General features: G+C 56.8%; 7 protein-coding genes across 7 annotated transcripts; 3 read left to right on the top strand and 4 right to left on the bottom strand.

Annotated features, from left to right (window-relative positions):
• Window positions 1-31: 31 nt before the first annotated feature.
• On the top strand, window positions 32-1,397 carry W97_04748 (uncharacterized protein; the record flags this gene model as incomplete). Its single annotated transcript, XM_007782637.1, has 2 exons — window positions 32-1,189; window positions 1,242-1,397. 2 exons carry the CDS (start codon window positions 32-34, stop codon window positions 1,395-1,397), a joined length of 1,314 nt encoding a protein of 437 aa, XP_007780827.1.
• A 143-nt stretch (window positions 1,398-1,540) lies between these two features.
• W97_04747 (uncharacterized protein) lies at window positions 1,541-2,800 on the bottom strand (the record flags this gene model as incomplete). Its single annotated transcript, XM_007782636.1, has 4 exons — window positions 1,541-2,071; window positions 2,152-2,517; window positions 2,583-2,656; window positions 2,725-2,800. The coding sequence occupies 4 exons, from the start codon at window positions 2,798-2,800 to the stop codon at window positions 1,541-1,543; spliced, it is 1,047 nt and encodes a 348-aa protein (XP_007780826.1).
• Window positions 2,801-3,389: 589 nt separating this feature from the next.
• W97_04746 (protoporphyrinogen oxidase) lies at window positions 3,390-5,255 on the bottom strand (the record flags this gene model as incomplete). Its single annotated transcript, XM_007782635.1, has 3 exons — window positions 3,390-4,148; window positions 4,203-4,853; window positions 4,905-5,255. 3 exons carry the CDS (start codon window positions 5,253-5,255, stop codon window positions 3,390-3,392), a joined length of 1,761 nt encoding a protein of 586 aa, XP_007780825.1.
• Window positions 5,256-5,680: 425 nt separating this feature from the next.
• W97_04745 (uncharacterized protein) lies at window positions 5,681-7,399 on the bottom strand (the record flags this gene model as incomplete). The annotated part of the gene is made up of 2 exons (XM_007782634.1): window positions 5,681-6,902; window positions 6,975-7,399. 2 exons carry the CDS (start codon window positions 7,397-7,399, stop codon window positions 5,681-5,683), a joined length of 1,647 nt encoding a protein of 548 aa, XP_007780824.1.
• Window positions 7,400-7,862: 463 nt separating this feature from the next.
• Window positions 7,863-8,890, top strand: W97_04744 (uncharacterized protein; the record flags this gene model as incomplete). Its single annotated transcript, XM_007782633.1, has 5 exons — window positions 7,863-7,948; window positions 8,212-8,268; window positions 8,325-8,424; window positions 8,478-8,790; window positions 8,844-8,890. The coding sequence occupies 5 exons, from the start codon at window positions 7,863-7,865 to the stop codon at window positions 8,888-8,890; spliced, it is 603 nt and encodes a 200-aa protein (XP_007780823.1).
• A 449-nt stretch (window positions 8,891-9,339) lies between these two features.
• On the top strand, window positions 9,340-10,002 carry W97_04743 (uncharacterized protein; the record flags this gene model as incomplete). The annotated part of the gene is made up of 1 exon (XM_007782632.1): window positions 9,340-10,002. One exon carries the CDS (start codon window positions 9,340-9,342, stop codon window positions 10,000-10,002), a length of 663 nt encoding a protein of 220 aa, XP_007780822.1.
• A 1,329-nt stretch (window positions 10,003-11,331) lies between these two features.
• On the bottom strand, window positions 11,332-12,101 carry W97_04742 (uncharacterized protein; the record flags this gene model as incomplete). The annotated part of the gene is made up of 3 exons (XM_007782631.1): window positions 11,332-11,416; window positions 11,477-11,629; window positions 11,734-12,101. The coding sequence occupies 3 exons, from the start codon at window positions 12,099-12,101 to the stop codon at window positions 11,332-11,334; spliced, it is 606 nt and encodes a 201-aa protein (XP_007780821.1).
• Between the last annotated feature and the right edge of the window lie 1,303 nt (window positions 12,102-13,404).

The raw sequence follows: 13,404 nt of genomic DNA, 5'->3' as shown, positions 1-13,404 counted from the left end.
GATGCCAGAATCAAACAGCCATGACACCACCATGCACGATCCGCTGACCATCGAAACCGATCTCGAGACTCAGTCGCTCCTCCTCGCCGCCGCAAACCACGACTTAGAAGCCCTCCGCAACCTCCTCCGCACCACCTCCGTAAATGTGCAGGACCCGGACACGGGGTTTACCCCACTGCACGCCGCAATTGCGGCTTGTGAGCAGGAGAAAGAGGACCCAGCTATCGTTATGAGCGATGGGCAGATTGACGGTCTCGAGAATGGCCATACGAGTGGAGAGCGTGCGGAAGCCAGTGATGGGAGAAAGAAGGAGCTGGAGGCAGCTGCCCGGACCGTGGAGCTTCTGCTCCAGAACGGCGCCATCTGGAATGATCTGGACAAGAACAACGAGACGCCGGGCTGCACAGCGCACCGACTGGGCCTGAAGGAAATATACGACATGGTGGTAAAGGCGGGCGTGCGGGCGGAACTACTGCTCAACCGGCTGGACGAATACCAGATGCTCGGCGACGACGACGACGAGGCCGAAGATGAAGACGACTTCGAGATCCTAGACGACCCCCAAGACGCCTCGACCATAGACATCGAAGCCTCGGGCATCATCGTCGAACCACCATCCGAAGACGCCCCAACAACCGCACACATCCCGACAAACCCAGACGTCAACAGCGCAGGCTACCTCGCCTCCGACCTAACCTTCACCGCCGACCGCCTGCTCGACGCCGACAAGAACGGCGTCATGATGGCCTGGGAGACCGACATCATGCGCCGCACCGCCGACCGCCTCCTCCCGGCCCCCGGCCTGCGCATCCTGAACATCGGCCACGGCATGGGCATCATCGACGGCATCTTCCAGTCTAAGTCGCCAAGCGCACACCACATCGTCGAGGCGCATCCTGCGGTGCTCGAGCGCATGCGCAAGGAGGGCTGGTACGACAAGCCGGGCGTTGTTGTGCATGAGGGGAAGTGGCAGGATGTTGTGCCGACGCTTGTACAAGAAGACACGATGTTTGACGCTATTTACTTTGATACGTTTGCTGAAGACTACAAAGCGCTGAAGGAGTTCTTCAGCGAGTACGTCATTGGGCTGCTCGATCCGTCTGGTGGCAACGAGGGAGAGGGTGGGAGATTTGGGTTCTTCAATGGGTTGGGTGCTGATCGGCAGGTTTGCTATGATGTTTACTCCGAGGTTGGTCGCCCAATTGTGGAGGATCACGACACGATATGCTGACTCTTAGCAGGTCGTGGAGATCGACTTGATGGAAGCCGGCTTGGAGACCGAATGGGAAGATGTCAAAGTACCCGACCTGGACGAAACTGGAGAATGGGCTGGCGTCAGGAGGCGCTATTGGGCCCTCGAAAACTACAGGCTCCCCACCTGCAAGTTCATCGGATGAAGATAGCGGAGCACTGAAGTCAGCCATTCAATCCCTGCCGATCACGAGCAAATCTCATAGATGGAATCCGGTATCGAAACCAGTTCTCCGTGTCCTCATTACGGCGACGCAGCCGCTTTCATAAGGTACTGGACGGCCCTCGGTTACCAGTCGGGTATCAGCTCGTTGCTCGGCACACTACTCTCGTCAATCATCTTCATCGCCGACTCCTCTCCTACAACAGGCAACCGCTCCATGCCTCTCTTCTTTAAACCATCGGGAACCAGCTTGGGATCAAGCGCACCTATCTGCACAAGCACAGACGCCTGATCCCAGTAAATATGCTCATGATAGAGCTTGCCGCCGCGAATACACACCACGCTCACCAACGCAACCTGCACCTGCCTATCCGTCGGCGGCACACCCGGCAACATCCACGGGATCTCCTGGGTATGCCTGAACGAGATCAGCATCTCGTCCACCACGCGATCCACGCCTATGGTCCGCGAGACGAGGCGGATGTTGAGCGTGGGCGGGTTCGACGGGATGAAGAAGTCGCGATAGAAGCGGTAGAGTTCTTGCTTGCCGATGCCGCCCGTGAGCGTCGGTATGTGGTTCACGTACGGCTCGGCTACCATCGTCGCCATTGTCGCTGCTGCGTCGCGGTTCGTGAATTCTTCTGTACGCCAAGGGCGCTCCGTCAGCAGTGGCTCTCTCTCTTTACCAGACCGCACCGGGCGGTTGGCGGCGCAAGGACGAAAAACATGCCCTGCACATGCCCCTCCCAAATCCCCTCCAAATCAACATCAACCCCAAACCCCCTCCTCACGGCCCCCAAGCTCCTCGACCACGCCAGCCCCGCCGCGACCTTATCAAAGCTTCCCAAGTCATGCTCCGCGAACCCAGGCTCCGTCCCGGGATACGTATAGCTCGCGAAGGCCGGGTTGAAGCCCTGCGACCCGGCGAGGTGCAACACCAGCTGCAGGTGCGCCGGGTACCGGGCCCGTGGATCCGCGATCGAGGGCGGGTAGTAGCACACCAGCACTGCGAGGTGCGGCTGGGGTTCTGTGTGGATGGAGAGGCAGGTGGAGGCGGGGGCGCCGTAGGCGATCAGGCCGTAGGATTCACCGGCTTCGAGGTCCTGTGGTGGCGCGTGAGCGTCTCGGTGCGCGCTGAAGGATTGAGAAGAGAGGGAGGGGGGTGTACGTCGGCGAGGTTTTGGAGTGCGGCTGTGTAGGCGTGGCCGCCGCCGTTGAAGGGGAGGTATGCGACGTCGAAGCCTTTGAGAGGGTTAATTGGGCACGGTTCGAAGCAGTCGCGTGGTGGTGGGCTGGTAGTGTCACCTTACCCTCCTCCCGCCAGTGCTGCATGATCACTGCGTCGAAGTCCTCCGTCTCTGCGGTGAGGTATAGGTGTGGAGGCATGCTGTAAAAGGTCAGAAGACTTGAGTCGTTCCCGGAGGCGGAGGAGAAACTGTACGTCAATCTTGAGACTCTGCGGTCGACGGAGAGAAAATGATGATTTTGAAGGAGCTACATGTTTACTTCCGGAGGGACAAGTTTGGATGTGGGGACGGCTTGGCCGAGGGGCAGAATGCAGAATCCTTATCGACAACCACTCCAAGGTAGGCACGTGACGGGCGCTCTGCAAGAGTGAGGAGCCTTATGGCGTTGTATTGCAACGCTGCCCTGCTCAAAGTATCTCGATTGCAAAGAGAGCATTGTCCGCCCGAACGTACTCTCTGTACTGTGTTCTATCACACTTCGAATACTCTTTACCTGCGAAAGCTGTGTTAGAAGCAGACCGCGCTATCACTCATCTCCGACCATCACTCGTCCGCAGCTAGTACTACTAGTCTGCAAGTTTGCGATCCTCATTACGTGTGACCGTATAGTAGAACAGAATCGTATAAGGCTTCACGCGTTGGGAAGTCTAGCGACCACCAGCCGCAACGACTTTCACATGTGCTTAGATTGCAACGTTTTGATCTATTGGTATACACCACCGCTCACCCTACTTCTCTTCCTCCTCCTCCTCCTCACCCGGCTTCCGTCTCCTAACAACCGGTCCCCTAACCCACTTCTCCTCCTCCTTAAACGCCTCCAACCCCGTCCTGACGTCCCAACTCCTCTCATCCGCAAACCCCTTTGCCAGATCCCTCGCCGCCCTAACACAATCATTAACTCCCACGCCCGTATAACTGTTCCCCACAACCCTCAACCGCCCCTCAAACGCCTCCTTCAGCTCCCCATGCGCCTTCCCCATCCTCTCATAATGCCCGACCGTATACTGCGGAATGCATTCCTTCTGCACCGACACATTGCTCGCCGCGGGCTCCTCCACAACCCCCAAATGCCGCGCCAGCACCGTCCGCGCCATCGCCACGCCCTCCTCCGCGGACGGGAACGCCGTCCAGCCGTCCCACCAGTGGCCCCCCAGCATGACTGTTACTTTTGCGCCGGGGGAGGAGAGCGAGTCCTGGCCGGCGATGGCGTCGGAGTCGAAGACGCAGCCGAGTGCGAATTCGGGGTTCTGGGCGAAGGGGAGCGCGCGTGGGAGGAGGTAGCCGAAGCCCGAGACGGGGAGCACGGAGGCCCGGCTGAAGTAGAGGTTTACCACCATGACGGTTACGGCGTGAGTCTTGGCAAGGGTGGGGAGGAGGGTGGGGGCGTTGCTGGGGGAGGGGCAGAGGGTGGAGAGGGTGCGCGAGAAGAGCGTGGAGATGGCGTGGGTGTGGGGTTTTGGGTCTGTGGAGGGCGCGGTGGTGGTGAGCTGTGTGGGGGGCTGTTAGCGGCGAGGATGTGGGTTGAGAAGGAGAGCACCGACTTTGATGCCGCCGGTGGAGCTATCTTTCTCGATCGTTTTTATAGCCGTCGATGGCGCGAAGGTGATGTTCTTGTTTTGTCTCAGCCGTTCCGTTAGGCGGTCGACGAGCTGCTGGATGCCGTTCTTGAAGCTGTAGACGCTACACCGCAGGAGGTTCTTCCTGAACTTAGGATCCAGGTCTCGCGGGTTTTGCTCCCTGATCAGATCCACATCCCGTTTCAACATCGGTACTGGCCCAGGAGCTGCAAAGAGACCCTTGATGATGCTCCCATGCTTTCCCTCTAGGTGCCATTGTAATGGGAAAAGGCTCCTTGCGCTGAGCTGGTACACATCGCCGGCGTAAATACCATGTAGCACCGCCGACACGAGCTTGTCCGGAAAGACTTTCCCTACTCGTCGCGCTAGAAACGAGCCAACAGACTCGTCGGTGATGCGTGAATCTCGCTCGTCCTGAAACGGCTCCTTGAGCATGCCCGAGGGTAGGCCCCGAAAAACCGGTTCGCTCAATATGGTTTTGACGGTATTGAAGAGCCCGGCACTGGGGTGTGGCATCTTGACGAGGTGATCCGGGTAGTAGACATAGCGGTTTCGGGCGGCGGGTGAGTCTTTAAAGGTGTATAACACGTCGTCAATGAGGCCGAGCTCTTGAATCTACGGCCAGTGTCAGAAGGTACTACTTCTAGTTAGGATAGGATAGCATACCAGACGCGCCGTAACCATGCCGGCCGGCGCCAGAGGAGACATGCGCAGCGTCCGTGGTCCTCCCTCGAACAGTATCCTGCCGTTCGGCACTTCTACATGCTTCGAGTGTAGCCATCCTCCCACGCGTTCGCTGGCTTCGTATATAGTAATCTTAGCTCTTGGAAGCTCTTTGGCCAGGTAGTATGCGCTCGCCAGGCCGGTGATGCCGCCGCCCACGACGGCTATGTCTTTTTCATCGGTAGATGATGAAGTCGCGTACTGTCGAAGATTGGATCGTGGAGTCAGGGCTGGCGTAAGGTGCGCATGTTGCACAGCTGATCTTAGGAGACTAACATGTCTCCGTAACAGCATTGCACCGTAACAAGCCGTCGTTGCAGGTGGGAATGCCTTCCATCAATTTGGGAAGATGCGGTTGCGGAAATCGTAATGACGTTCACGTCGGACTTTGGCTCTCACAAACTCCGGGTTCAACTTGATCCAAGCACATGCTCCAAAACCAAAATGGAGAGTATTCCTGAAGAAATGGTATGGCATAGAGCTACAACTCAAGCCTTCCAAGCTTGGTAATCTCTACAATAACAGTATATGAGCCATTGAGCTCGCCCTCAACGCCAGCATCCGTCCCAAAACTTAGTCGTACAGTGACCCCCATGGCCTACACGGAATGGTATCTTCAACCCATGATATTCCCCAGCCCCTCCACCCATACCCATCCAGTCGACCGCAGCACCCCCGCTCAGTAGATGCCCAGCGAATGCGCTGCCCTACGCTTCCGTTCACGTAGCAATTTGCGTATCCCCTGTGAAGATCTGCGTCTCCATCTCATGCGTCTCCTCCCCCTCTGGCTGGCTGCCCCCGCTTCCTGGGATAATGAGTTCCTCCTCCCCGTCGTCATCCACAAACTTCCTTTCGCTGACGTGCCCCTTTTCACCATCCGCCTTCCAGACCTTGTCCTCAAACTTCCCCTTCTTCTGGCCCTCCTTGTGCTTGTACAAGCAGTTTAGCCTCGTGCACGGGTTGTGTATGCACTCGACGTTCGTATGCGCGAACTTGCAGTTCGGCCGCATGGGGCAGTCTGCGCCATTCCTGCACGGAGGCATGTCCGGGTGCTTGAACGGGCAGGCCGGGTTCGAGCAGTACGGCCAGTACTTGCACTCTGCCTCGGCTTTGAAAGCACTCTTCTTCGCGGGTGATGGGTGCTTGCCGGCGCATTTGTGGTTCTTGCAGGCAGCACCGTAGCTGCAGGTGTCCGACATGTCTACCGTTATGCCAGGAGGGGCTGCTGGCGACTGATGTGCGAAGGGGCAGTCGGCCTTCGTGCATTGGAGGTTGAAGCGGCAAAGTATGTCGAAGGGGTCTTTGGATGCAGGTTGAGTGGACGGTTCGACGTCCATGGACGATGTGGACCCGGTGTTGTTGGCGGGTTGGGGAGTTTCTTTCTTGTCCTCCCCAGGCGGAGGTCTCCGAAGGTTCTGTCGCTGTCTCCGCCCATCAACGCGGTCAAAGAGCGACTTGCCGGATTGTGGCCCGTTCCCGTTCTGCTGGAACGCTGGGTTCAACACACCCTGGCCCTCCAGCAATTTCTGTGCCACGTATGCCGCTTGCTGCTCGTACATCTTGAACAGCTGCACCTGCTGGTCCGGAGTCAAATTCATGAGAGGATTCGAAGGACCCATTGGCATGCCCGGCATACCGGGCATGCCAGGCATCATAGGCATCATAGGCATTACCGGCGACTGCGTAGGCTGACCCATGGGACCCATGGGCGGCATGGGCCTGCCGTTCCCCATGTGGTGATTGATGTTGCGCGCTAGACTGCTTCGTGGACCCTTCGGTGGCTCTCTAGCATGTGTAGTTACTCGCCCTACACCTGCTGCTCCCTTGACGCGGTGTAAGGCTGCATCGCCTGTCCGGTCCATTGCTTTGTTGACCTGGCCCAGTATCCGCTTGTCTCGAGTCTTTGACGCACCATTTCGCATTGCTTTTGGCCCGGTTGGTCTGCACAAGCTGTTAGTCTTTTCATTCCAAGATCCAGCAACTGCAGTCACATGCTGAGGCGTCGGTACGTACATTGCGCCAGCCGGTCCATCTGCTGCCTCGTCCATATCGGCGTCTTGCTGCTCAGAGGGTGCCATCTGGCCTCCCATCTCGCTATCTCGCGCCTGTTCTATCTGCGACGCTTCTGCAGCGGCAGGCGCTATTGAAGTCGCTTCTTGCGCACCACTGAGCTGCCTGTCCAGAATCACAACCTGGTTGAACAACCAGCGCGAAAAGTCTGTGGCGCCTGAATCCTCTGGTCCGAGGCCAAGCAGGTCATTTGACAGCTCTGAGGCGATCTGTTCCTGCGTCTTCCCGTTCACCAGCATGAGAATGATGTATTCCGACAGCGCGGAGTCGTCGCCGCCAGTACTCCATCCCACCTCCACCAACTTCGGTTGAACAAGCTCCTGGAGCGCCTCGGCAAGCGGCGTGCCGACTGCCACCTCTACCGCCATCTTTCAGGCAAAGAGATGTTTGAAGGTCGGCTGTGATGGGGTGCTGAGAAGAGCGTCGGTTGAGGTGGCGCGCTGCAGCTCTTTTCAGAGGAGGCGACGAGCTCTGAGAGGGCGGCTATTTTGAGAGTCGTGCAAGCGTGTCGGCGGGCGAGTCGAGGTGTATGGGTGGGAAGAGGGTGTTGAACGGCGGATAAAGAGGAGAGTCGTGCTTGCGGTTGTAGCGTCCTAGACAATCGTGACAGTCGTGACAGTCGTGACAGTCGTAACAATACGCCGAAAAGAAACGCTCTTGGCGCCGCTTAGTCAGTCCGCCGTTCTTCCAGAAGCACGTCTCGCCGCAACCAGCGAGCGACTTCTTCACGCATACACATCCTCTCCTCCATCATCAACAACACCAACAACACCAACAGCAACGCTATATTCTTCAGCATTAGCAGAAACTCACAGCTTGATCACAGCAGATATGTCTCGTGGCGGCGGCACCACCCTCTACGTCACCGGCTTCGGCCACGGCACCCGCGCGCGCGACCTTGCCTACGAATTCGAACGGTATGTCCTCTACTCGAATCGATCGTCGTCGTCCTCGTCGTCCTCGTTCGTCGAGCCCCGCCTACGATCGAACGCTTGAGAAGCACCCCTCCCGTTCCCCTTCCGCTTCGATCGAACCGTCGCTCGAGATTTCCTCGTCCTCCTGTCCCTGTATCCAGCTCGAACGCGCATCGAGCGATTTCGAAACCCGATATATAGCCTCAGCATTTCCTTCGCACCGTCGTCGTACCGCCATCGATCCCCAGTCTAACAGTATGTTCAAGGTATGGGCGTCTTGTTCGCTGTGATATCCCAGCGCCGCGCTCCGCGTCTAGTCGCCTGTAAGTGGCTTCCTCGGCTTCTCCGTGCATTAGACGACAGCTCACACCCTTTGCAGGTTCGCATTTGTAGAGTACGAAAGCCGTCGTGACGCTGATGATGCGTACCACGAGATGCACAACAAGCGGATTGGGCGCGATGACCTGCTGAAGATTGAGGTACAAAGGGGAGCTCCGTCCACACCAGGAATAGTTGCTGACCCTCTGATCAGTGGGCTCGGACGCCACCTTCTGCCTCCTGGCGCTTTGACTCTGGCTCTGACCGACCCGGCTCTGACCGACCCGGCTCTGACCGACGCGCACCAAGGCGGGACCGCTCTCCGCGCCGCGGTGGCCGTAGCGCCTCGCCGCCTCGCCGTGGCCGTGGTGACTACTCCCCGCGCAAGGACGACCGCCGTGAGCGCGACTATGATAGACGCGACCGAGACCGCTCGCGAAGCCCCGATGACCGTGATAGGGACATGAAGGATGTCCGAGACCGGGAAGATGATCGCGAAAACGGCACCAATGGAGATGAGAGGAAGCGTATGTCTTGATTCCAATCGTGATGCCACCGTATTTACTGACATAGTTGGCAGTTGATTCCCCGCCTCCCGCGCACGATGAGTTGGACACTGCTGAGTAAATGACGAGCAACTGATATTGGCGGCGAGCCGGCACAATCCGCTAACGTCGAGAAAGTGCTATGTCGCAGCAATCTGGTACCAGCGTGTAGTCCGCAAGCCCCCACTCGCCGGTCCAAAATTGATCTTGCACACACGGTTTCTCCATTACTCTCTTGTTGGCGTACTTTCTCCAGTGTAGTATACGTTTTCTGGGAGTGTGGTTTTAGTGAACGGCGTGGCACTTCTGGATTGAATACGTGTTACAAAAGCGAAATCGAACTCTCAAATTCAGATAGAGCAACTGAAATTAGCTTTCGCCGTACATCTGCACCACTTAAGTTAGCAATACCCATGCCAGCGCCCGCACATCCAACGATAGCACGTGACGCCAAGCCATGGACGTGCATTACCAAGAGATATCTCGATCTGAGCACAGCACCCTTAAACCCCCTTCCACCACCACAGTAAGATGGAGGACTTAGACCCGGCCGATATTGACCCAGAGATGGCAGCTGTCATGGGCTTCGGAGCCTTTGGTAGCCAGCCAAGCAATAAGAAACGCAAATTCAAGCATGATCAGGCCATAGTTGCTCGCGCAGCGTCGCCAACAGTCAGCAGCTCCGGCTCGAACACCGTCCAGCTGGGCATCAGAAGAGCCCGACCAAGCGGTCCTGCTGGAGCGTCTGCGGAGCATCTGGAGGATCGGGCGGGCGTGGGGAGCAGTGTGAACAACGACCTGGAGAGCAGTAGGTATGCTGGGTCAGATGAATCGCAGAAGAACCTCGCCGGGCCCGGAAGTGAGCAAGAGCAGTCCAAACAAGACACGAGTGGCAAGAAGCTCGGTCAGCAACAGAGAGTGGCTGCGCCTCCTCCTGGACTTGCACAATACCTATCACGTGGCCAAGCCATGAAGGACATCGCCCCCGACGCTAATGCTGAGATGCCGGCAAACACCTCCTTAGCAGACCCCTCGGCTCCATCTGCTAACTCTACGGGCTCGGATTCAGCGTTTGGACCCAGGACGCTTTCTCGTGAGGAACTGGCGGCGCTGCGGCGAGGCGTGAGGAATGCTCAGGGAGATCTGGCCTACTTTCTCCCGAGCTTCGTCGAAGATCCATGGGGGAGGACATGAGATCTGCTTCGACCAGACCAGATCCTGCGTTCCGGTAGCTAAGTGTTGGGAATCACGTTATATACGTCGAAGAACATTAGATTTCGGCTACGAAGATGGAAATGTCTCGGCGCAATGTCCTCGTTTCTTGCTACCGACTTTCGACGCTTTCGACGGAGGCATCAGCAAAGAGTCGGTTGTGCGCACCGAGCGGAGGTCGGACAGAAGTAAGTGTCGTCTCGGCTCTTGGCCGTGCTCGCTGACGAGTTCAGAGAAGGGAGAGGAGCTAAGTCCGTAAGGGTTTTGGGCTGACCGGGACTGACGCTGTTATTGGAGGACTCTTGCGAAGGGATGGAAGGGCGAGGGGCCCGGTGGTAGTGTGACAGGATGATGTTGTCCTCATGTCTAGTCTGAAATTAAATGACTATCTTCTCCGGCGAGCGGGTTAAATTCTGCGGAATCACTGCTTCACCATCTTCTGTCCTTCCACGGCTATCTCCGTTCACGTTCCTTGCCAGTTCGCCTAAGTCTTTTTTTCTCCTTCCATGGCCACGGATTCGGCTTCGCCGTATGTTGGTGCGTGGTTGCCTCAACTTGGTATCTATGCGCCAAGAAACCGTTACGAGATCAATCGTTACTCAAATTCTAACTCTACATCACGTGGAATATCTGCCGTCGCCGTAAGGGCCGTTTTCCTAAGTACACAACAAACCGCTCATTATGCGTAAGAACCATCTCGTTCGAGCAGGAAGTCAGAGTACTGTGGATTGATTGTTCGTGTCCGACAGACACCATCTGGAACAAGGCTGTGTCGTTTTTGATGCAACGTTAGGACACATTTGTACAATAGCAGCGCCATGATCTCTTCAACGTGCCAACCATTCAGCCGAGTAAAATATTCAGAGTCCCGTTATGTACACCACACCAAGAAATCCCCACAAGAAACCTCCCTAACACAAGACACTCAGGCACCCCGGCTCCGGGTTCTTCCCAGCCTCATTCGACCAAACTGACCACTCACAAACACCGGGCTGCACGCGCCCTCGCCTGCCCAATCATAAGGTAAGGCCGAACCCAGGAATCACAAGGCCGTTAATCATGAGCCCAATAACGCGGTTAACCGCGCGCAACGACGCGCTATGCCACGTGTGCCCTGCTAAAGCGGCAGCGCCGGGCGGAGCGGATACAAGCGAGCAGCAGACGGAAGGGGAAAGCTAAAATCAACGACATCTCCTCGCTTTAAAGGGAAGCTAGACACAGAACGATATACAAGAAAGAACAAAGAAGGAAGAGCGGCCAGAGTCGTTCTAGGCTGACGACATAAGCGGCTCACTGCCTTTGCGACACCATTCAGTAGTCAACCGGCGCAGGATACCGCTGCGAAGCGATCTTGTATTGTTCAGGATATTTGCGGGCGGCTCGCTGGTTGATCGCTCTGTAATAAGCTGTCAGTGGCGAACAGTAAGAAATCTAGCCTGTAGGAAAGGATGCTCACGTCACGCGCTTTTGGGTCCACTCGAGGTCTCGCTGAACCTCCTTTGCGGCTTTGATACCGCCGGCGAAGTTCGCTCGTGTGGCGGCGAGGCGGCGCTGGGCGAGCGCTTGCAGTTCGAGGAGTTCGCGCGTTTTGGCGTTGAGCTCGCCGGAACTGTTCGCGTGTTAGCGTGGGTGGACATCTTGTGTAGCGCCGCTCCGAGTATGGGGGTGAATCAGTTGTTTTCAGAGTGTCTACGAACAAGATGTGTTACTTACGTCTGCGCCTGGCGAGCGAGGCCGCGGTCAAGCGGCGTCGGATCCAAAGAGCCATGGAGCCGGTCGCTCATGTAGTCGAGCAGATCGACGCTGGAGCCATTCGACGACGTCTCATAGTCGCTTGCGCTGCCTGCATAGTTGCTAGACGTTGCGGACGGCTCATAAGAAGCAACCCCGGATGTCGTGACGCTCGCAGGAGCTTCGGGCGGTGAAGCGGACACTCGGCCATAGGCACCGTGATGAGGATTTGGCTGATAGTGGCCCGGCTTTGTGGGCATACCAATCGGGACAGAGGCGGATGGGTATGAGGGATAAGAGGGATAAGAGGGATAGGATGGGTAGTACGAGTAGGCTTGAGTGGGAGCCATGATGATGAGATGATGAGAGCGAGTAGAATAAAAGCGGTCTCGTTGATGTGAAGTATGTATGGTAGAATGGTGACAAGGGTGAAAGCTTCAGAGTAAGAAAGGGATATAACCTGCGGTACGCTTGTGGGTAGGGATGTTTGAATAAGTATACTCTGAGGAGTGGGGAGAAAGAATTCAGGAAGTTTTCCGTCGGGTCCTACTTCAGTCGCCCTTTTATACTCAATATCAACCTACCCTGACAAGCTCGTGCTGAGCAGAGGGGCCTAGCTTTGACCCCTTCAACATGCTCATCCCATCCGACCCCGCTCATGATTGATAAAGGTGCATGACCGAAGGCCCTATGGAAGGCATTACCGTCTCATCCGGACCCTCCTTCCCTGGTTCTGGAGCCTTGACGCTTCTCCCAAGACCGCTAGGGGGCGGCCGATCAGAAGCCGCGAGTAGGATCTGGCTCTACGGAAGCGGGACAATGGCCAGTGGCAAGAAAGGTATGCATTCCGGCACGCCAACAGGCCAACAGGAAGGCTCGACAGAGCTGGGTTGGCGGGATGGAGGAAGGGGGGAATCAGAAGGGTCAGCAGCGGCCATGCCGAGCACGAGAGAAGCGCAAGACAGCAAGCGCCAGACGCGAGCTCTCAGCAAAAGCAGCAAGGTCCGGCGCTGTAAGTCGCATGGGGCTGCATGTACGGCGTACGAGCTAGGGAAACTTTGTTGTCAAGCTGATGTGTTGGCAATTCATGCTCGCTCCGCGAACCGCTCCGGAGCTGCTGGAAAAGAATGGTGGAGCTGTCAACAACGTAGTTCGCAGATGTGGCGCTGTCTACTCGTTAGAGAAGCACATGCTGTGCACTGTTGGCTGTCAGCCACTCAGGATGAGTGTAATAGCTAGTAATCAGTCGATTAGGGTAGGGGTTTAGGGGGGTAATTTATCAACGGTGAGAGTGAGGCGTGGTTTGCACGAAAACCGTCGCTGCTGCCGACGTTTCTAGATGCGTCATGCCTGGTTCATGGCGAGTCGTGAGTGGCCGACTAAGCGAAAATCAGGGCTTAAGGGATTGATTGGATGAGTTTGATGCTCTGTTTATGCCTATTGATGCCTTACATACTTCTTCGCTGGCGCAACATTTCACCACCGCGTGAACAATACCGGTACTTCTCTGCAAAAGGCTCGTCTATATGCTCATTTTCGCGTGACGACGGTGGCGGTGAGGTCCTCGGACCTCGCAGTACGAGGACCCGCTCGTCTGTCGTCCAGTGTAGTGCTTCCTGACCCTGTCTGCTGGAGTCAACGTCCTTGCATCAC

Source organism: Coniosporium apollinis (genome assembly GCF_000281105.1).
Source record: "Coniosporium apollinis CBS 100218 chromosome Unknown supercont1.21, whole genome shotgun sequence".
Taxonomy (NCBI): domain Eukaryota; kingdom Fungi; phylum Ascomycota; class Dothideomycetes; genus Coniosporium; species Coniosporium apollinis.
The sequence above is the reverse complement of the archived record's forward strand: the minus strand, read 5'-3'. Positions and strand labels throughout refer to the sequence as shown.